This window comes from Myotis yumanensis, unplaced genomic scaffold, assembly GCF_028538775.1.
Source record: "Myotis yumanensis isolate MYYU_CA2020_CCGP unplaced genomic scaffold, mMyoYum1.0.hap1 SCAF_19, whole genome shotgun sequence".
Taxonomy (NCBI): Eukaryota; Metazoa; Chordata; class Mammalia; order Chiroptera; family Vespertilionidae; genus Myotis; species Myotis yumanensis.
Genome location: NW_027223770.1, coordinates 7,974,941 through 7,995,464, shown reverse-complemented (window position 1 = coordinate 7,995,464; position 20,524 = coordinate 7,974,941). Strand labels below are relative to the sequence as shown.

Genomic DNA, 20,524 nt, shown 5'->3' with positions numbered 1-20,524 from the left:
GGAGGCTGGTTGGAGGGGAGAAGCGGAGGAGGGTGCCGGCCTCCTGGGTGACTTTCCCCTTGGAGGTGGTCAAACGTGCGCCCTGGGGTTGCCCTTCCCGGCGCCGAAGGCCGGCCTCCCGCCTCGCGTGACACCGCCGAGCTTGGCGGAGCTGGCCGCGCTCTGCACGCACGACTTCGGGCCGGGGCCTCGCCGGGGCGCCCTGGGTCAGCCTGGTCCCCTCGGAGTCACCGGGGACCGCCAGGGGGGCTGGCTGACAACTGGGGTGGGGGCGGGGGGGTCGCTGCCTGGCCAAGCCGCGGCGGGCTGCGGAGATTCCGCGAGGGGGAAAGGAGAGGGAGGCTGAACCGAAAACGTACGCAGTCCTCCAGCGCCTCTGCGGTCGGATTCGTGTGGGAAACACGGACTTGGGGAGGGGAGCATTCTTTTCCCATTAAAACTGAAGTATCTGAAATTGCTATTCTATCCCGTTCCAATCAGCCCCCTTCCGTCTCTCGTCCTGCTCCCTAATTTAAAGGAAAAGTAGTTTCAGATTGGAGCGGCCTGCTCCCCTGGCGGAGTCAGGGACTTTTGTTTTTAGCTTTGTAACTTGAGTGACATCTCATTTGGGTTCAGTGGGGGCGGTCTTAATTGCTTAAAGGCGAAGGGGAGAGGGTAGACGAGGCAGGAGAAAGATGCCCAAGTTCCCTAAAGAAAGCACGTAAGGAACAAGGCCCGAAGACATTTCAATAAAAATTTATTGAAATTTCAATGACGTTTTCAAGGGGGAAGGGATGATACAGAAAACCAAAGAACTCATCGATTATAACACAAAATATACCTTCATGAGCTTTTGTCTTTAAACCATCTCAGCACCTGACTTTTGAACTGTGAATAGATCTCTCTAAAGGCACCAATGCAAAACAATAGTGAAGACAGTAGTAAATCCCACTGCGTTTGGACGATATCAGAGACTAGCAAATACAAATACAAGAGAAAAATTAGGAAGTCAAGCCGCAGCCTCCGCAACCCCCACCCCGAGGCCCCCCTCCCCCCCAAGCAACCTCAGAACCACAAGGTGGGGTGTTACATTTTAAGGAATTTAAGGTGGAACTGGGACGTGGCACCACCACCTCCCCAATTCTGGGTAAAACAGGCAATAACACTTTCTCTCACTCTTGGACATTAAGAATTTTTTTTTTTTTTTTTTTTTTTTTGCGGACAACCGTTTTGAAAGTGGTTGGTGTTGGTGCAGAAAGTGTCTCCTAGTTTCAAAAGCGATCCTGTGACCTTGAAATAAAACTGCCTGCAGGGACTCCACACAAAACTGGACAGCTGCGGATCCTATTTACAGAGCTATGTACAACGTCAATAAATTAAAGTTTAATTTTCCGAGCATTCATATTCCATCTATTTACAAGAGTTATCAAATAATTACATAAATACTTTGCTAATAGTCTCGCTTCTTCTTTATTATTTTTTTAAACCTTGTTATTGCATATACAGGAAAGAGAAAGAACCGTCAGAGAGAGAGACCGGCAGGCAGGAATCCTGCTATGGAGCTTAGAGAAAATAAACTCATGTTTTCGTGTGTCTTCCCACCCCCTTCCCTTTCAATCGGCCGCCAACGAGAGTTGGAGAAGGGGTGTGGGACCATGTCCTTTTCCCTCTAAAAGCGAGCATTCAAAAGGAAAAACCACAAGTACATGGCTGTGGGACATGCAAGAGGAGGCCTACAGTGGCTCTTAAAACATCACAATATGAAAAAGACACAGATTATCTTAAGAGAGACTAAACAAGGCAGCAGGGGCTCCCCACCCCCACCCCGAAACGACTGCTTAGCCATTTATTGAGAACGGATAGGCAAGTCACTAAAAAGTTTTCATCTTTCACAAACAGAAATCATGTTAATGTACTCATTTGCCCCCGGTATATATATATATATATATTTTTTTAATTTTATTTGTTTTTGTTTCCACTGGACACGGTGAAGGGAAAAAAATATATAAAATCTGCACTGGGAGAGAAACTTTTCAACACCCTCCCCGCCCCACCCCACCCCCCCGCGGGCCTGGCTACCTTTCCTGCCCAGGCCCCCAGACCAGCCTCCGGGAGGTGCTCTGGACAAACCAGTTTTAACTCCCACCCCCACCGGCTCCGTGCAACAGGCGTTTCTCAGCCCCTAGGACCTGCACCAGGTCCCGGATCTATAAACCACGCCAAGGAGACAGGGCTTGTTTCTAGCACATTCTCTCCGGGAGCCCGGCACCCCTTCCCAGGCAGGACCGCACAAAGCCGGGCCAACCCCACCAGAAGCGCGCGCGCCGGGGTTCAGTTTACATCCCACAAAGTGCACTGCAGACGGGACGGGACGGGACTGGAATGAAGAGTCTTTGCTGGGGACGGGCCTACGGGGACGCGCTGCGGGACCTGTCGGGCTTGGCCTCCAGGCCGCTGACCAGCCGCTGGATGCTCTGCAGTTCGCTGGTGGCCGCCTCTTTCTCGGGGCAGAGTTTGGGCGACAAGGACACGGAGCTGGAGGAGAGGGTGGAGGAGCGGCTGTTGAGTTCCGAGCCCGAGTCCACGGCCACCGAGGCCGGGCTGGCGGCCAGCGCGGCGGCTTTGGCGTCCAGGGGCCCCGCGGCCGCGGCCATGGACGGCAGGGCGGTGGTGAGCAGGCTGCTGCCGTCGGGCACCGGCACGGGGATGGAGTAGGGGCTGTAGCGCAGGCGCGGGCGCATGGTGTTCAGGTTGAGGAAGGGGTGGCGGTGCACGGAGCTGGAGGCCGCAGCGGAGGAGGCGGCGGCCGCGGCGGCCATGTACGTGTAGGGGTAAGGGAACAGGCTTCCGAAAGGCGACATGGCCAGGCCCTGGGGAGGGAAGAGAAACGCGGGCAGCGAGTCAGCGAGGAGGGGCTGCGCGGTGGGGAGGAGCCAACCTGGGCTGCTTCCCCCACCCAACCTGGGGACCTGGAGCAAGTGAGCAAAGTCCCGGTTGTATGGGGGGGGGGGGGGGGAGCGGGGGACGGAGCTGGAGGTGGAGGAGGGGGGAGGCGACTCAGACTTATTTCTCTAGATCTACATCTTAGCTGTGTCACCTAGCGAGGTCTTCCCCTCCATGTGCCTCAGCTTTCTCATATAAAAAAAGAACAACAGGGAAACAGTAAATAATTCATATACTATCGGGAACTTTGTGGACATTAGTTGAGCTAATGCCTTCAATATGCTACTCAGGTGCCTGGCCAACAGGACTGACAGACATGCTCCCTCAGGGTCAGTTGCTGCACCTGTTAACTGGGGCTATGGTCCGTCTACCCCCCCCCCCCCCCCATGGTGACTGAGTCTGAACCAGAGGGCATACATTATTAGGCACAATTATTTCTCATTCTTGGTCCCCTCCAGAACCCTTCCACTCCAACCCTAGAAGTTTCACAAAGCAAAAAAAAAAACGAAACAAACAAAAAAACACACACCAAAAAACAGGGAAGATCTTGAGCAAAAGAAAACTGGGGAGGGAGAGGGACGCAGTGTTTGCTACAAACAGAGGCAAGAAGCCGCCCAGCCTACTATGGTGGTGTCACAGGTGGAGAAACCGAGGCAGGCCCCGGGCACAGGAACTCGAGAGCTAGCAAGTGGCAGAAGCAGAGTGTAAAACCCAGGGACAGGCCTGGGCCACTTTTCTGTCCCCCGCCTGGAGGTGCCACTAGTGCTCGAGTGCCCACAGGTCACCTGCCCACCTGTGGCCTGGTCTGCAAGAGGGGCGAGCGGAGGAGAAGGCAGGAACTGAGAAAGGCCAGCAACCAACCCTTTTTTCCTCAGTCCCCTCCTCCCCGCAGGGAGGGAGGCCAATCCGGCCTCTTGGCTCAGGGAAGGGAGACGAATGTGCTCAGACAAAACACAAGGCCGGGCGTGCAAAGCCTCACGGAACCTTTTCACCAGTTCAGAGTGTTTCCCAGCGGCCAAGCCTTCCCTGGCCACCCCGTGCCCCAGCACAGCTGTCTGCTCCACACGGAGGCTGCCAGGCTGCCCCTCAACCCCGACATTTCCCACGTGTGCACACACCATTAACCCTTTGGGGAACGGGCTGGCCTGTTTGGGACGGGAGCAGGGGAAAAGCTTCAAAGGGGAGGAAAGGCTGGGGGGACGAAAGATTCAGTTCCCATCCCCCGGGAGTCACTTCCGCTCCCCAGGCCTCGGTCTCTCCCTTGTCTGATTCCTTGTCTGATTGCAGCGCTGAAGCTAAAATCACAGATGCTGGAAAAGGCCCTGGAGTCAGGCTGCCTGGGGTAGAGCCTTACTCCACCACCTACCCGCTGTGTGACCTTGGGTAAGTTGCTCAGCCTCTCTGGGCCTCATCTATAAAGTGGAGGTGATAACCGTACCACAGAAGTCAGAATAGATCAAGTACTCAGAAGAGTACCTGGCACAACGTTAAGTGCTGTGTATAGTTATTATTACCACCCACCTACCTACTCTGCTATAAACACCCCTTAACTTAGGAAAAATTTAAGTATTGGGGAGGGGGCAGTGTAAGGTTGTGATGAATCTAGGAGATACACCTTGCACCTAGCAATTATCATTTAAAGCTACTAGACCAGAGGGACTGGGGGAGGGGCTGGGGAGGAGGCAGGAGGACGGAGCATAAATACCTGAGAGGCCAGGACGTGCTGCTGGAGGTGGAAGGGCAGGGTGGCCGCAGACGCTCCCGACAGTCCCTGCGCCGCGGCGGCGGAGGCCATGGCCGTGGAATCCAGGCCCGACACGCCGGTGGAGGCCCCGGACACGGTGGCCAGCAGGGGTCCCATGCCCGCGGCCATGCTGGAGAAGGCGCCCCCCATGGCGAACTGGCTGGGGTGCAGGAAGAGCGGGTGCCCGTTGAAGAACTGCTGGCCCGCCAGGCCGGGGGCGAAGCCGAGGCCGGGCAGGGGGCCCTGGCCCAGGTGCGCAGCGGCCGCGTCCGTCTGCACCGTGAGCGGCGCGAAGGCCTCCTTGGCCGGCAGCGCGCGCGCCTCCTCGGCCTTGGACGTGGCGGCGCCCTCCCGGCCCGGGCTCCGGCGCTCTTCCGCGCCCAGGCCGCGGGTGCTGGACGAGATGGTGGCCGGGCTGTGGCGCGAGTCGGGCGACGCCTTGTCCAGCCGCCCGCTGTCCCGGGGCCGGCCGCCGGGCTCGGCCGCGAAGAGGTGCGCCTTGGCCGCGGGGCTGCCCTTGTCGCGGCTCGGCTCCTCCGACGTGGTGGTGGAGATCTTGGCCGCGTCGCAGGCCTCCGGGCCGTGCTCCTCTTTGCTCTCGGCCTCGGCGTCGCTCTCACCCTCGCTGGGACACAGATCTGCCGAAGGAGGGGGACAAGGGCGTGAGCTCCAAGCTGGGCCTTGGAAGCCAGCTCCCCTGGATGAAACCTGGCTCAGCCACTCACTAGCAGGGTGACACCCCGAAAGCCCCTTAACCTCTCTAGTGCCTCAGTTTTCTGATCTGCAAAATGGGAGCGGTGATCCTCCCTAACTTCAGTGGAAACATTCCATAAGCTAATAATGAAGATACACCGGGCCCTCCCTCCCATGGACACCTCTCTCAACTGGTAATGGATTTTACTTTTTTTTTACCGGCAGAGATTGGGCCTCCTACTGCTGTCAGACTGCCTTTACTTGCCTTTCAATTGCAAATTTCTTTTAAATAAAAAGGACTCACACTAAAACTCACTGTGGGAACACCTCCTAGCCACCATCCGGGTCTTTGTTTAGTGGCTGGTCAGTGGCTTCCACAAATTTGTGATTTCTTGGGGAAGGATTTGTTTGGAGAGAACCCTAACCCCTGAATTGGTGGTGGCAGAAACGCACTCCCTGCCCCCAACACACACACTCGGTGGAGCCTCTGACTGCCCCTCCCTGCAGACAGAGATGGGTGCTGGGCCGCCCCTCCCTGCCCCCTGACAAGCACAGGTTCCTTCTGCTTTCACCACACCCTCGGTGGGTGTCCCACCAGAAAAAGGAAAAAAAAAAAGGCAAAGGGATCTTATGTTATGTTTAAAGCTTAAATGGATTGAAGACATAAAGGACTTCCATTTGATGAAACGGAAAAACAGGTCTCTTCCCGTTGCCAGAGCGTGTGTGTGTCTTTCCAGATAAATAGTTCTTTGCTCTTTAAACACAGGAAACGGACTGGGGATTTGAACCATCCTGTCCCCTCCCAACCCCTCCCCTCCCTCCGGGACTCGCACCCCCAGAGGCCCATCCCCTCTCACAGGTTGTGGCTCTACCACTGGATGTGTTCTAGGTCACCTTCCCTTTCCAGGTGGCGGAGAATCCCTGGCCTCCCTCCTCCGCCCACCCCCAGCCCAACACGTTTGACTTTTGAGGTCAAAGATGGTAGAAAGTCAGTAGTTGTTTGGAGACAGTGTGTGTGTGTGGGCGGGGGGTGGGGGTGGGTCCCAGGCATGTTTTCTAAGCTGCCCCCACCAAGAGGGAATATACAGGCACCACCCTACTCACAGCCAAACTGAGGTTGGAGGGAAGGGGTTCTACCCACACCTTATACCAGCTCAGGGAGGAGGACACACCTGGGCCCCTCTGGAGCGCTGGCTCCTGTTTAGGGACTTCTAGGAAGGCCTGCAGATTGTGAGGGGCAAGCCCCCTGGTGGGTGCCCCAGCCCCCCACTCTCCCAGGCCTCCATGACTGGAGTCCGGAAATCATCCAGGTGCCCAGGCTGGCTTACCTTTGAGGTTGGAGGTGCCAACAGTGGAGACAGCCGGGGAGGAGGACTGAGCGAAGCAGCTGAAGGCTGCCTGCTCGCTGGAGGACTCGTCCGAGGTGCCCGTGTCCTTTTTGTGTCGGTCCTCGTACACCCTCATGGACTGGAGGGTGAGCTGTTTCCTGCAGAAGCCCACACCCAGCGTCAGCACAGATCGCCCAGCCCCCGGGCTCACCCTCTCCCCGGAGGCGCAGGCCTCACCCCTGGCCACCCGTGGGCCACACTGACTCTGCCACCTGCCTGCCCCCGGGGACAGCCACACAGACCCACACATTGTTCCTGACCCTCTCCCTGGGCTGAAGACGGTGGCCCAGGGGTGTCGGGTGGAAGAAGGCTTAAGGTGCATGCATTCAAGGTCAGGGTTGCATTAGGGAGAGGGCACGGGTGTGGGCTGTGATTTGGTTTAAAAACAAAAAGCCGACCAACTCCCCACTGGTGGCTAAGATGGGAGGAAGTGGTTATTTCACGCTGCACTTATCTATTAATTGGAGTGAAAAAAAAACCCCTATTTAGACATTAGAAATTATTTTTTAGCGCCTGCCTTCCCTCAGGGGGTAGGTTAAAAATTTGGGTTAATTTTCTGGATTTTAGAAATTCTTTGAAAGCGGGTGGGGGAGGGGAGAGCTCCTTTCATAGACTCTTCAGCTGTCTGCTTAATGCAAAATGATCCCTGCACCCACAAAGGAGGGAGCCCCTGGTTGCTCCAGGGGCCTCCGTGCTGTCTGATGGTATTTGCAAAAATTCCAAAGCATTTTGTGAATGGCTTAGTTCTTTCCCGGGACCTGTCCAGGAGTAACTTCAATTAATTAGGAATTAATAGCATCTGTATATAACTGATTATCCCTGTCCCTTTTCTTCCCAAGAGAACCATGGTGTGGCCTAGCTAACGTCCTTTAAGGTGGCATGTAGGTGTTAGAAGAACCAGTATATAGAAACCAGCAAGCACGTGGCAGAGGGGAGTTCATGACCACCTTCCCCTCCCTCCCCTAATATAAGGGCCTGCACCCCACAGTTGAGACTTGGGACCTAGCGAAGTGATTTTTCTAAATTATCTGAGAAAGAAATAATTGTCTCAGCTCACCTTTTCTCTCTCCTGCCATTTCCAGTGTCCCGGAATCCTTTCGCAAAAGGGTTGTTGTCTATTTTTAACTGGGTTATCTAGAGGAGGACACACAAGCAAGAAAGACACGTTGGCCTCATGTTCTAGAATGTTCTGAGTGTTCCCCTCAACTTAGAGATCTGACTGCCAACAGGAGAGGTCGCTGGGATGTGCTAGGTTGAAGAGAAAGGGAGAGGGGTTACAGGCAGATGTGTGGAGGGGCTGGAGGTAAAAATCAACAGGGACGCTCCCCCGATGTGCCTCTCCCATAGGGGGCCAAACCAGGACTCCACGCTGAAATGGCCCCACCTGGGAGATGCCTCATTCTTTTCTCGGGGCAGCCGACAGCCTGGGCTTAGAAATGGAAAAGTTGTCAGAATTGTCAAAAGGGACAACCTGTAGACTTTAAAGGTATGCTTTCATTTTGCGTTTTTTTAATACCATGCAATTAATCATCAGATGTGTTGTGGCACATTTCTTATCCCCACACACACAACACACACGAACGCGCACACACCGTACACTCCAACCTTTTTCTGTGAATCTAATGAGATGACTTACGGGGTTTTGCTACCCTTATGCCAGAGTGGGCTTGATTTTTTTTTTTTCCTGGGTGGGGTGGGTGCTTGAGGAGTTCTAATATTGACAATCGCAGATTTAAAAGGACTGAATGACCACTGGAAACCTTTGTTTTCATTTATATGCTCCTGCCACGGCCATTGGGTAGAGAAGGCCCTGGTGTCTTTGTCTGATCAAAATTGCTACAATTGATTATTACAGTAACAAGGTAAGAGTGCCGGGCTCTGGGGCTAGAGGGAGCGTGCGTTCTGTGGGATGAGGGGAAATGCCCTCTATGTCCTTTTCCAAATCCCTTCCCTTTGGGGGGATAATAATGTGCCTGGGGGTCCCTGGAGGAGGCAAAGGGCCCCCCCGGCTGGATCCTTGTTCTTGGAATAAATGCTGGTGCGCTTAGACTTGCAGGGACAGGAGGCCATGATACCTTAGTCCTAAAGCTCCACACCTGAAACAGCCGGCCCCAGAGGAACCCCCTACAGTGACAGTAAATTCAAAATGCAGGGTGTTGTCCCTGGAGCGGCACTCACACTGCGGACCAGGGTTCAGAAGTTGAAGAGCAGGGGTCCTCAGCGCCCCCCCACCCCCCATAACTGCCTACTAAAAGTGTCTCTCTGCTCCGCTCTGTGCCCATGACCTTCAGGCCACCATAACTGTACAGACCAGGTGCTGCCTGCTGTTCCATTTGGGACACTCCTAATCCCCGGCCTCAGGCCCGGGGAGGGAAAAAACAACTTCCAACGAAGTGGTGACTTTGGTCACCTCCTCTCAAAAGCTTCAGACAACTCAATTAGTATGACCCTGTGATCAGAGTAAGTTTTTCCAAACACACTCACACGCACACACACTCACGCGCACACACACACACGCACGCACACGCACGCACACAGACACAACACACCATAAAAAACACAGCAGCATAGAAGGTAATAAAAACCAGACCAGCTCCTCGCAGATTTCTGGCTAAGAAAGAGAAGCGGCTCCACTGGGATTCTTCTCCCAGGATCCCCCCTGGCTTCTGCCTTAAATCTTTAGCTGGTTCCTTGGGAACCTGAATTCTTGACCCTTCTTCCTGAAGGGGAAGAGGATAAACCTCGGAGCAAACAGGAGAAAGCCCTGGGGTCAAGGGTGGGGGCGGGGCGGGTGGCATCAGAGACTGGTCACTGGGAGCTTCTCGCGGGCAGTCAGTCAGTTTGGCATTTTTTTCACTCCGCCTTGAATCCTAGCTGGTCAAGTGGGTTTTTTTTTGTTGTTGTTGTTTTCTTTTCTTTTTCTTCTGCCTCTGCAAGGTACCAGTTCCCCTTCCCCACTCCCCAAAGCTCCACGGACCGTCCAATGGCAAAAGAAAATGCAAGACCCCCATCCCAATTCTCACCCTCACCCAGAGCAGCTTACAGGGCAGGGGCAGTCACACCTTTAAGGCCCCCAAAAAAGCATCTCGTGTTACCTTGTCATTCTGGTATGCTGTCACAGCGATGAACTCGGTTTCGGGGAACAAGTACGTCCGAAATGTACTATATGGAAGTTTCAGGATGTCATTGGCTCTCACGATATGAAATCGGGGCTGGTATTTGTGCATGGAGTTGAGTATAGTCTGCAGGGGGAGGCGGGGGAGAAAGACACAGCAGAAAGGGTACTTAGCAGGACAAGCAGGATCCTCGGACCCCTGCCAGGCTGACAGCTACCCCACCGGAGGGCACCGCGCTGGCACCGAGCCCCCCTCCAGGGAGCACCTCCTTGGGCACTTGTCACTGGACAAATGTTATCTTCTGGAGACTCCAAATGGCTCGTCAGCTTCCAAAGGGTCCCCCCCACCCTCACCATCTCAGGTTCATCCGAACCTTGAACCCTAGCCTACCTGAGTACCAAAACTATAATTCCCCTGCCAGGCTGCGTGATCGCTTGGGAAGGCCAAAGTCTTAAAAGATAGAAAAAAACATGCATTTTAATTTACAAAATGATTCAGTCCTTTAAGCGTCCACTAATTGACGAGCCCAATCCACTTAAAGCCCAGAGAGGCTGAACTCCAGAGAGGAATATTTATGCCTTAATCAAATCAAGGGCTTCAAATGCAATTCCTGCCGCTGAAGAAATTTCCGCGCCCTCCTCGCCTTTCTGGGCCTAATCTTGCTGCTTATTGCTCGCTTATCACTGTTTATTTTTGTTGAAATGTTGGGGAGGGGTAGGGGCCGGGGGCAAAAGGTCCTTCGCTAGACTTTTACAAGCCCTCCACGTCTCCTGGACGGTTCTAAGTATGCTCCCACCACATATATAAATATATATACTCCCAACACACACACACACAATTTTGATTCCGGAGGTCAGTCTCATTTCTAATAAAACCTGACTTTCACCCAAGCCCAATTCTTTTCGAGTAAAAGAGAGAGAGAGAGAGAGAGAGAGAGAGAGAGAGAAAGGTCTTTCCAAAAATGCAATCACACCCTTTCACAACCTCCTAGAAGCCTCGAACTTTCACACTCTCCCAAGAAATACTATGGCTGATTTCAAAAGAGAAGAAGGATTATCTGAAAACCTTGATGAACACATCACTCTTTTAAAACTGAGTTTCTAGCGATTGGTTTTGGACTTCCACTGTCAGGGCAGGCGTTTCCCAAGCCCTACAACTGCCCCAGAACAGGAGCCCGTAGGTACCCTTCTTTTAGAAAGGCTGGGCCTTCCCTTCTCCGGAGAGAAATACGCACTGCTTCCGATCCAACAAGTGCCCTACCTTTGGCCACAGAGAGGAAGAGAGAAGCCTGAGATTTCACATGGCCAGGGGGAAGCCCTGCCTTTGCTAGAGCAGAGAGAGACAGAGAACTTTTTACTGAAAGGAGCGATGAAACTTACAAATCCATGCTTGTCCGAAATGTTGTTGGTGAGTTTCAGTTTGTGGAAAGTGACAACTTTGGACATCCACTGTTCCCCGGTAGCCGGGCTGTCCGGGTGAATATACATTCTCTTTGGCATTTCAGGGTCAGCCTTACCCGCCACCATCCACCGAGAATTGTGAAATTTATACCGACAGTCATCGGCAGCTATAATGTCCATCAACAAAATATATTTGGCTTTTTTATCCAGCCCAGAACATCTTACTTTAAATGGCGGAAACATTCGCCTGCAATAAGAGAGATGGGAAAAGAAAGAAAAACAAGTCACTTAGAATCTTGGGTTTGATTCTCTATTTACCCTAAATTATTTAAATCAAATTTAAAATGCCTGGGTGAGCTTATCTGTTTCAGAGTGGAGTGGCTGGGCGCGACATAGTTCTCTTGCAACAACAGAAGTATCAAACAGATTTTCATTTATCTTTAAATGCCTCAAGATTCAAATCAAGTGAGGGGTAGCATTCCATTTCTCTACAGGGTCTCCTCACTTTATGTATTTTCCTGTCTGTGTGACTTCACAGGTTCTTGCCCCTGCCTTTTCCCGGTCCAGCTCTACACCGCTCAGGGTAGGGTTTTCAAAGCCGGAATTTTTCACCGCTCGCCCAGGAGAAAATGTTTCACTTATCAAGGAAATGAACGTCCAGTTTATTCCGAAGCAGCCCGGCTTCAGAGCAGCAATCCCGCTGCTGGCGAAAAATGAAACTGGACTTCGTCGAGTTCTAAAGCCGAATTTTGTAGCTTGGGGTGAACTCCCAGGCCCGATAACCAGCCCGCCCGCCCGGGCGCAGCTCACCACATTCCCCCACTGCACAGGCCAGTCCCAAACGGCCAGCCCGGGCCACCAAACCGCCGCCTATTCCCCAGAAGTGCTGGGGTTCTATCCTCACGACTTAAAAGGAAGCACTTCTCGGGGAAACTGGCTAAATGTCTCCTGGGTTTGAGGATTTTTGTCCTGAACTTTGGCCTCAGGTGACTGGGATAGACAGAGAAACCTGAAGACATCTTGAGCGGCATTTTATTTCTATTCTTCCAACTTTATGCCTTGATCGACTTCAAGGCCATAAAAAAAAAAAATCCGTGATTTTCAGGCAAGGACCTTATGTAAAATATGGTCGAGAATATTTACACACAAAACAGAAGCATGTGTCTAGGTCTCCCCAACTGGCTCCTTGAGTCTGCAAACATAGTCTTAATGATCCCCCAATCGCCGGCTGAACTCTCCCTTGGATTAGGGACACGTGAAGCGCGTGGACAAACAGACCCAGCTGCCCTGCGGCTCCTCTCTGACCCGGCAGCCTCGGGCTCAGGGCCCCTCCAGCCGAGGAGGCCGGTCTGGTGGACAGAAAGGGCCGGAGGAGCTGGTGTCAGGCCTCTGGCTCCCACACAAAAGAAAGGGGCTTGAAGTTTTTGTCTCTGAGCACAAAATGAAGCAGACAAAAAACACAACATCAACAAAGCCAGAAGGATGTTCCAGAAAGGTTTGAACAGGGACACTGCATGCGGTGGGGTGGGTTTCTTTCTTCCTGCAGAGGAGTCTGGGCTCTCCTTAAAACTCTATCCCGTCGGAAACCCAGGCTGCAGAGTTAGGTAGGGGACGCCAGCGCCCGCTGACACCCAGGTAAGCTGAAATCGCCTGCCACCGGGCAGGCCCGGGAGTCTTTGCACAGTTCCAGGGAAACCCAAGTTTTCCTGTCAGCCACACGGACTGACGAACCCACGGTTCTGGGAGGAGAGAGGGAAAGGGAGAGAAAAGCCTCCACGAGTCTGGGGAGGGGCCCTCTGCTCGCTTACCTTCCCGACTTGGTGATGACCATCTCCGTGCCTCGCTTGTGGAACTGATCCCAAAGTTCCTTGGCCTCGAGGTGCACCTTGGGGTCATCCTCCACCTCTTCTTCGGGCTCCATGGTCTTCAGAGGCCTCAGATGCGCCTGGGGCCCCAGGGACGAGAAAGGGATGCCGGTCTCGGCCGCCCCCACCAACTGATCCATGATCGGCTTGGCCAGAGCGCCGGGCAGCGAGAGCGCCGCGGCGCCGTTGGGAGGCAGAGTCAGCGCGGGGAAGAACGGCGGCTGGTGCCCCAGCACCGCGCTCATGGCGAAGTCCGGCGCCCGGTGAGGTAGGAACGGATGGTAGGCCATGCTTGTCCCAGGAATGACCGGATCTCTCATGGAGAGGTTCCTCCACTCCGGGCGGGGCGCTGGGCTTCCGCGGGCACGAGTCCGCAGCTGCTGTTTTGTTTTGATTAACAGCAGCACATAGTTTTTAAAAAATAGGCAAAAAGAAAAAAAAAATCGCAACCAAAGCACCTCGAAGGGAGGGTGTTCAGTGTCTTAAGTGTCTTTTGGGGAGGAGAACGCCGCTTTTAAAGGGGGCAAGGCGAGCGATCGGGAGACATGGTCGCGGGTTGACTGTCCTGGCGTCTGGCGTGTTTAGAAAGCCGCCCCTGCAAGTCGGTTTCGGAGGCGAGAGGAGCGAGCAGGCTGACGCCTCGCGCCCGAGCCCCGCTGCTCAGCTCCAAACGGACACGCAGCCCTGGGTCCCAGGGACCACGCGCCCCAGCCCCCAGTTCTTTGTTGCAAACGCGAACGGTCCTCCTAGGAGACTTTTTACCTTTTCTTCTCCTCCTTCGTCCCCCGCCCTCCTATCTCTGTTCCTCTCCCTTCCTCGCAGGAGCGCCTGCAGTTGCGCTCGACCCGGCTTGAACCGCCGGCGAGACAGCGGAAAAAGTCTCTCTCCTTAAAAAAAAAAAAAAAGAAAGAAAAAAAATCTCTGATTTAAGCCCTCTCGTAGCAGCGCTATCAAAACTTGAACTGCACACTGGCTTCCGTCCGCCTCCTCCTCCTCCTCCTTCCTCCGCTCTGAGCCGAGCCTCCGGAGGGTGTCCGGGTTTCAATCCGAATCTGGCCGTGCTCTGCTCCCGCGCCTGCCGTCTTCCGTGTCCTAAAACGTGAGCGAATTCGCTTCCTAAATCTGCGTCCAGACGCACAGGGTAGGGAGTCTGGAGGGAGGGGGGGCGAGGAAAAAGGAGGGAAGAGAGAAAGAGAGAAAGAGAGGGACGGAGTGGGAGAGGGAGCGCGAGGAGAGGGAGGGAGCGAGCCAGCCGGCGAGAGCTCCTCGCCACCCTCTACCGCCTCTAGAATTCCCCGGGCGTCTGCTCGGCGGCTCTAGAAGGTCGGGCTCTGCTCTGGGCCGCGGGGAGCCGGGGGCCTCTTGATTGGCTCTTTGACGCTTTCGGACCAATTGTGTTGCTGCATAGGCGTGGTTTTCACAGGTCGAGTGCTGGGAGGGATAGAGCCGAGTTATAAAAAGAAGGTGTCGGAAACTGTAACGTCGCTGCGCCGCATCGGTACTACTGCCTGTCCTGTGAATATGTCAACATGATCAGAGGGAGGGCGGGCGCCACTGGGGAGCGCGCGCACCGAGTCGCCTCTAGGTGGCTTATCGAGAGATCGCCGCAGCCCAGAGCTCGCTCGCCTGTTCTTGCTCAGCCCAAGTCTGAAATGCCTCAGTCATCCAGCCGGGGATCGAGGGAGGAGACAGGGCCAGGGAGGAAGGGGAGGGAGGAGGGAGCGAGCGAGCCGGGCCAGGAAGGCGGAGAGGACGCCGGGCGCCGGGCAGGGGCGCTCGCCTCTCGCGCGCTCGGCTCGCCTCTCCGCCGCCGCGGCTGTTTCTCTCTCCCGCTTACCCTCTTACTCACCGGCCCCAGGCGGACCAGGCGGACGGCAGAGCCTCCTGCGAGCTGCCGTTCGGCCGCTGGGCGCAACAAAAGCCGGCTGCAGCCGTAGGGAGGCGAGCGCCCAGACTCCAGGCTTGCGCGCTCTCCGGCCCCACGTGGAGCCAAGCTCCGCCCGGCCGCCGCGCCAGGGCTCCCGAGCTCGGGTGTCTCTTTGCCGGTCTCCCAGGCATCTGGGAATCGAAGACTCACGGGCACTCGGATGCAGCCAGATCTCGGCACACGCGTGCTGGGGCTCCCTCCTCACCGTACGGTACCCGACCCGAACCCAGGTGCGGCGACCCAAACACCCCCGGCACATCAGTACGCGAACACGCGCCAGCACCCCGGGACCGAGCCCCCCGCAGAAAAACACGTACCCGCAAACACGTACACAGCCTGCGCCGCGGGCCCTGCCTGCGCTCACTCGGGGAGGCGACTGGGGGTTTTGTGAATTGCATTCAGCAGCCCTTTCAGATTCGGTCTTCGGTCTGGATTCGGGCTCCTCGTGTTCCACCTGAAAGCGTGTGTGAGTGTAGAGGGGAGACCGTAGATCTGGGCACCGGGAGCGCGGCGCCGGCCCAGGTTCAGGAGGCCAGCTCGCAGCGGAGCTGGGGGCCAGGGGCGGCCGGGCGGGAGGGGGAGGTGCGCCAGCCCGTATCTTCTCCAGGCATCGCACTTATCTCTGGGTGCCTCCGTTCTTTCTCCACCCGGGACTTATCTCGCCAGTAGTCAGGGGTGAATTTGTAAAACAAACCGTGAAACGCCCCCACCCCAGAGGCCAGAGCCTGGTTCCAGTTCAGGGACGGTGGGAGCGTGCAGGGGAGGAAGGCAACCGACCTGACATCTCAAACTTGTCACCGAATTGCCAACTGTGACCAACTGTGACCGCAGGCCCCTGCCCGGGGCAGAGGATTCCCTAAACCACATTCCTCGCTTCTGGGGGTGCTCTGAGTTGCCCCCCCCCACCCCCCTGCTTGGAGGGAAGTCTGGGGACACTGTTTTACTCTTCCCGAGTTGAGAGCTTCCCTGAGTGAGGAAGGGAACGGAGAAAGGGCTGATTTCAGGGCCTAGGGGGGTCAGAAATGTGCGTGTTTCTGAGTGGACTCCACCGTCTTCTTTTCCATTTTGCCTTGCGTACCCCCTAGTCCCCCACCTCCAGACTCGCAAGTGGAGGGGGAAACGCCGTTCCTTTGTGGGCCACCCGCGCCAGGTCGCCAGGTCGGCGGCCCTTGGGGGCAGGAGCTGTTCCAGCGCCGCGTGTTTGATGCACATGGTTGAGAGCGCTTGGCGCCAGCCCGGGGAGTTCCCTCAGTCACAGAGAGAATGGAGTGGGTCTGCGGACTCAGCCTGGCGCGCCATCTCGCCCCCTTTCTTTTCCTTTCCGTCTGTCTTTCTCTGGCGTCCTTTCCGCCTCTCTCTGCCCGGCGGTTCAGAAGGCAGATCCAGAGACAAGAAAAGAGGCGGCGGGCCCAGGGTGTTCACTTGCAACGACCCCTCCGGCGTCCCCAGCGGCTAGGCCTCCCCCTGTCTGCGCTAACCACTGAGCCCCGCAGGCTTTGGGATCCCGCCCCCTCGGAATTGCTCGCCACCAGAGCCGGGGGGCAGCTTCCTGCGCACTCAGGAGCCGCTCCAAACCCCCCAGAACGGGTGTGGCCTGCACCCGCGCTCCGAGTAGGAAAAAAGTCATCCTGCCACCAGGCTGTGACTCTAAGTCCAGAGGCAGCAGAGGGAGACAGTCACTCGGACCTCGCAGACAGCCTGGCTCCCCTTCTGCTTCGGCCGTGGGAGGGGAGCTCGCTGATTTCACTTGTAAATATCTCCACTTGCCTTCGGCCCCAACGCGGACCCAACGTCACTTCTGCCCCTCGCGCGGCCCCTCCCCCGATGGCCTGTCTTTGCCCAGAGCTCTAACTTAACCCTGGGGTCACCCCGTTGCCACGCCTGACCCCCGAGTCCTACGCTAGCGCGCGAGGAAGGGGATGAGGAAGAACGTTGGAGGGGTTCTGAATCGAAAACGTCGACATCTTGCTAATGGTCTGCAAACTTCCGCCAATTATGACTGACCTCCCAGACTCGCCCCGGGAGGCTCGTATTCTGCTGGGCGGCCACGGCGACTCGGGATCAAAAGCGGGAAGGTGCGAACTCCTCTTTGTCTCCCGGGGCCGCCGCGCCCCCCTCCCGGTGGGTGATAAACCCGCTCTGGCGCCGGCCGTGCGCTGGTGATTAATTTGCAAACAAACAAAAGCGGCCTGGTGGCCGCCGCACTCGAGCTAAACACAGGCCAGCGCGGCCGAGGACCTGTGCCAGGCCCGGCCGCCAGGGGAACGCACAGGGCTGGCGCCCCCCTGCCCGGGCTTTAGGCTCCAGGCGCGGGCCCGGCACGGTCCTTTTTTTTTTTTTTTCCCTCTTTCCCTCTATCTTCTCTCTCTCCTCGCCTCCTTGCTCCACAAAAGACACACGGGAAACGTGGACTGAGCCAGCCCTCCGCAGAGTCTGCGAAGTGGTGCCTTTAGGGCAGGAGAAGGGGGGCAAAGTGTGGGTCCAAGAGGCCCCCAGGAGCGGCTGGTGTCCTCCGATAGTCCTCCGCCTTTGGCAAGAAGAAATTTTCCCTTGCTCGTAGGCCTGGTTTTTAGTAATAACAATAACCTTTGCATATCTGGTCATGCCCGCGGCGTGTAAGGCGCAGGAATAGTGTTGAGTGCAGATGCTCAAATGGGGGAGAGGCAGAGAAGCCTCGGAATAAATGTCGTCTGAACACACGCGCGCAATCACATCCACGCGCAATCACATCCACGGCTCTCGGCCCAGGCCTGGGAGGCGGCAGCGATGCTAGTCTTGCCCACACGAGGCCGGGGAGGCCGGGGACGCGTCTGCCGGCTCTCACCTTCCCCTACTGCCTCCCACTGTAGAGGACAGGCCGACCCTTTTGTGACCGAGGGGTGTTTATCTTGAAGTTTACCAAAAAGGGGGGAGGCGAGGGAAGGGACGGTGGGGAGGCGGGGTCGTTTACTTTGGCAAGTTTGCTGTAAATATTCCCTTCAGCGCGTGTGAGGTCTGGCGCGGACGATTACACGCTGATTCCCTCTTCAACTTTCACCCCTGCTCGCCGCGCAGCTTTTCCCCCTCCGAGGGGAGCTGCGGCGGGGACTGTGCGGACAGAAGGACGCCGCGTTTCTCCAGGGCTCGGAGGCCTCCTGACGAAGGTGCCTAGGGGGCCGGTCACTGCATAAACTTTTACTGAGAAGGGGCTTCCTGGTCGCCTCCGATCCTGGCTCGTGGGATAGGGATACACGTTGAAACTGACCAGGGCTCCCTCCCGTTCTCCTTGGTGCTCAGTTACCCACAGGGGATGCCATTCCCTCTCACCAAGGATGCCAGGGCAGCAGCCCCCTGGGGGGCACCTAGCTCACAGCAGCACCCCCTCCCCACACAAGCAGTGCTGTGCTCCCCCAAAGCCCTACTCTCCCACACTGGCTTCTCAATCCAGTGGAGGTCTCCTGTGCTGACCTGGAGGCTTGGTCTTCCTCCTGGAGCTTGTCATTCACCCCCCACCCCCACCGCAGCTTGCCAAGAGCTCAGTTCCTTCCAACTAGGGAGGCTCAGGGGTCAGGGTCTTTGAACAAGGGTCAGCTTCCCTGTCTTTCCTGCACCCAGAGCCTCCTGGTTGGACCAGACAGGGTGCCCACCTTTTGCTCTCTCTCTCTCTCTCTCTCTCTCTCTCTTTCTCTCTCTCTCCTTTCTTCTCCCCCCTCCTCCCCCCACCCTCTCTGTTCACCTCCTTTCAGGATTCTATTCTTCCTCTTCCATGTTCTCTTCTCTCCCTCCCATCTATCTTGTTCTTGGTTTCTATTTCTCCTTCTTGTCTGCCTCTGTCCCCCAGCTTTTAACTCCCCCCCCCCCCCCGCCCCATTTTCCCTTCAATCTCTTTTCTAGTCTTTCTCGCTCTTCTCCCTTTCTCTTTCCTCTGGCTTCCTTGTCTCCTCTGAAGCTCTCCTCCTGCCTTTCTGTGTTTCTAAATGGCCCCTGTGCACCCCCCTCATCTTTTTCAGTTACCATGACAGGCTCGAGATGCCTCTTCACTGGGGTTTGAACAAACACCTTCCTCTGACGCCCTTGGCCAGCACGATAAGGTGTCCTAACAGATAGACAAAGGTCGGGCCCCTTTGTCTAGGTTGTAAGTGTCACCTTCTCCATTTGGTACCCCCAAAGTCACCCTTTTCCCCAGAGCTGGCTCTCACCTCAGTTCCAATGTTCTGATCTCCCTCTTCTCTCTCTCCTCTCCTCTCCTCTCCTCTCCTCTCCTCTCCTCTCCTCTCCTCTCCCTCTCCTTCCCAAGGCAAGAGTTCAGAGTGAGGGAGGGCATGTTGGGGCCTTGCTCCTACCCTCCTTCTTGCCCCAGCAGCACAGGGCTCTCCTGTAAGACATTTCCCTGCCCCCCTGACAGCCCTCTAAATTATTGATCAGGGCAATTCAGTGCAAGAGCCTGAAACGCGTGGGAGAGAGAAAATTGTCCAAGTTGTCTAGCTCAGGGAGGCAGTATTTTTAGTCCAGAGGCTCACTGAGGCGCCAGTGGGTTTCTGCTGTTTCTCGAGCATCCTTCCTTATACACTTAATCCACGCTTATCAAACCTCCTTTAAATATAAACAGGCTTTTGGCAGAGGCCAAATGAAAAGATTTTACCCTTTGCATTATTCTTATTAGCACCTACCTTTCATCAAAGCCCTGCAAAAGGGCAAATGTGTACACGGCTAGTGATTTAGATAAGTTGGGAGGGAAGCGGGCGGGCGGGCGGGCAGGGTGGAGGAAGTGTGTGTGTGTCTGGCGGGAGTGCCTTCTACATCTGCGAGGGGTTTTTTCCTCTTTCTCTCTCGCTCAGGAAAAGGATCTAATTGTGGTTTCCTAATTTCCAACCAGTCTGCATGTTCAATGCTCTCTTTGTGTGCTTTACCCAGTTACTTAAAAAAAAAAAAAAAAGATAATGCCATGGACGTTTCTTAGTCCGGCCGAACTGAATTCCCAAGGAAGCGGCCGGGAATTTTTCCTCTCATCTTATCTGACCCAGAATCAGCGAGACACAGGCCAGAGCTGACTTGGGCCCCAGGCACTTTTGACCGCCCAGTACCTTCCTCTATTCAACATCCTCTTTCCAGAGTTTCAGTGGAGACAGGTAAGGGTATACGTGGCCCCTTTCCCATTGGTGCCAGGAATTTGGCTCGTGGGATGGGGATTTGGGGACAGAATACTTTTAAAGGATGTTCTGTCCCATCCCCTACTGCAGGCTGAGGAGGTCTGGCTTGCGTGGTTTTCAGCTTTTGCTTTTCCCATTATCCCTGGTGTTGGGAGGTGCCAGGGGCGTGGGGGCACCGGGGTCCTGCCCTGTGAGAGCAGCCGGGATGGAGGGCAGGGGGGGCTCTGTCACGGAGAGGGCATGACCAATTCAATGGCCGCTACTGTCAGGGAGGTTGACAGGGCAAAGACACATCGGCTCGTCCAAATCTGCTGAACTAACTGTCCCCCCGCAGCCACAG

At 55.7% G+C, this 20,524-nt stretch overlaps 1 protein-coding gene and 1 long non-coding RNA gene across 4 annotated transcripts in view; one reads left to right on the top strand and one right to left on the bottom strand.

Annotated features, from left to right (window-relative positions):
• Positions 1-719: 719 nt before the first annotated feature.
• Positions 720-14,602, bottom strand: TBX3 (T-box transcription factor 3). Of its 2 annotated transcripts, XM_070400175.1 has the most exons (8): positions 13,072-14,602; positions 11,243-11,510; positions 10,254-10,313; positions 9,843-9,989; positions 7,805-7,881; positions 6,688-6,845; positions 4,628-5,304; positions 720-2,849 (listed from the first exon to the last, which is right to left on the bottom strand). In XM_070400175.1, exons 1-8 carry the CDS (start codon positions 13,446-13,448, stop codon positions 2,388-2,390), a joined length of 2,226 nt encoding a protein of 741 aa, XP_070256276.1. In that variant the 5' UTR covers positions 13,449-14,602; the 3' UTR covers positions 720-2,387. The 2 variants fall into 2 exon arrangements, with proteins under 2 accessions (XP_070256276.1, XP_070256277.1); XM_070400176.1 differs by lacking the exon at positions 10,254-10,313 and having other exon boundaries at positions 13,072-14,596.
• Positions 13,034-20,524, top strand: part of LOC138998146 (uncharacterized) — a 26,749-nt gene continuing 19,258 nt past the window's right edge. For both annotated transcript variants that reach the window (XR_011469067.1, XR_011469068.1), the window contains exon 1: positions 13,034-13,396. This is a non-coding gene — a long non-coding RNA (uncharacterized lncRNA). The remainder of the gene's footprint in view (positions 13,397-20,524) is intronic.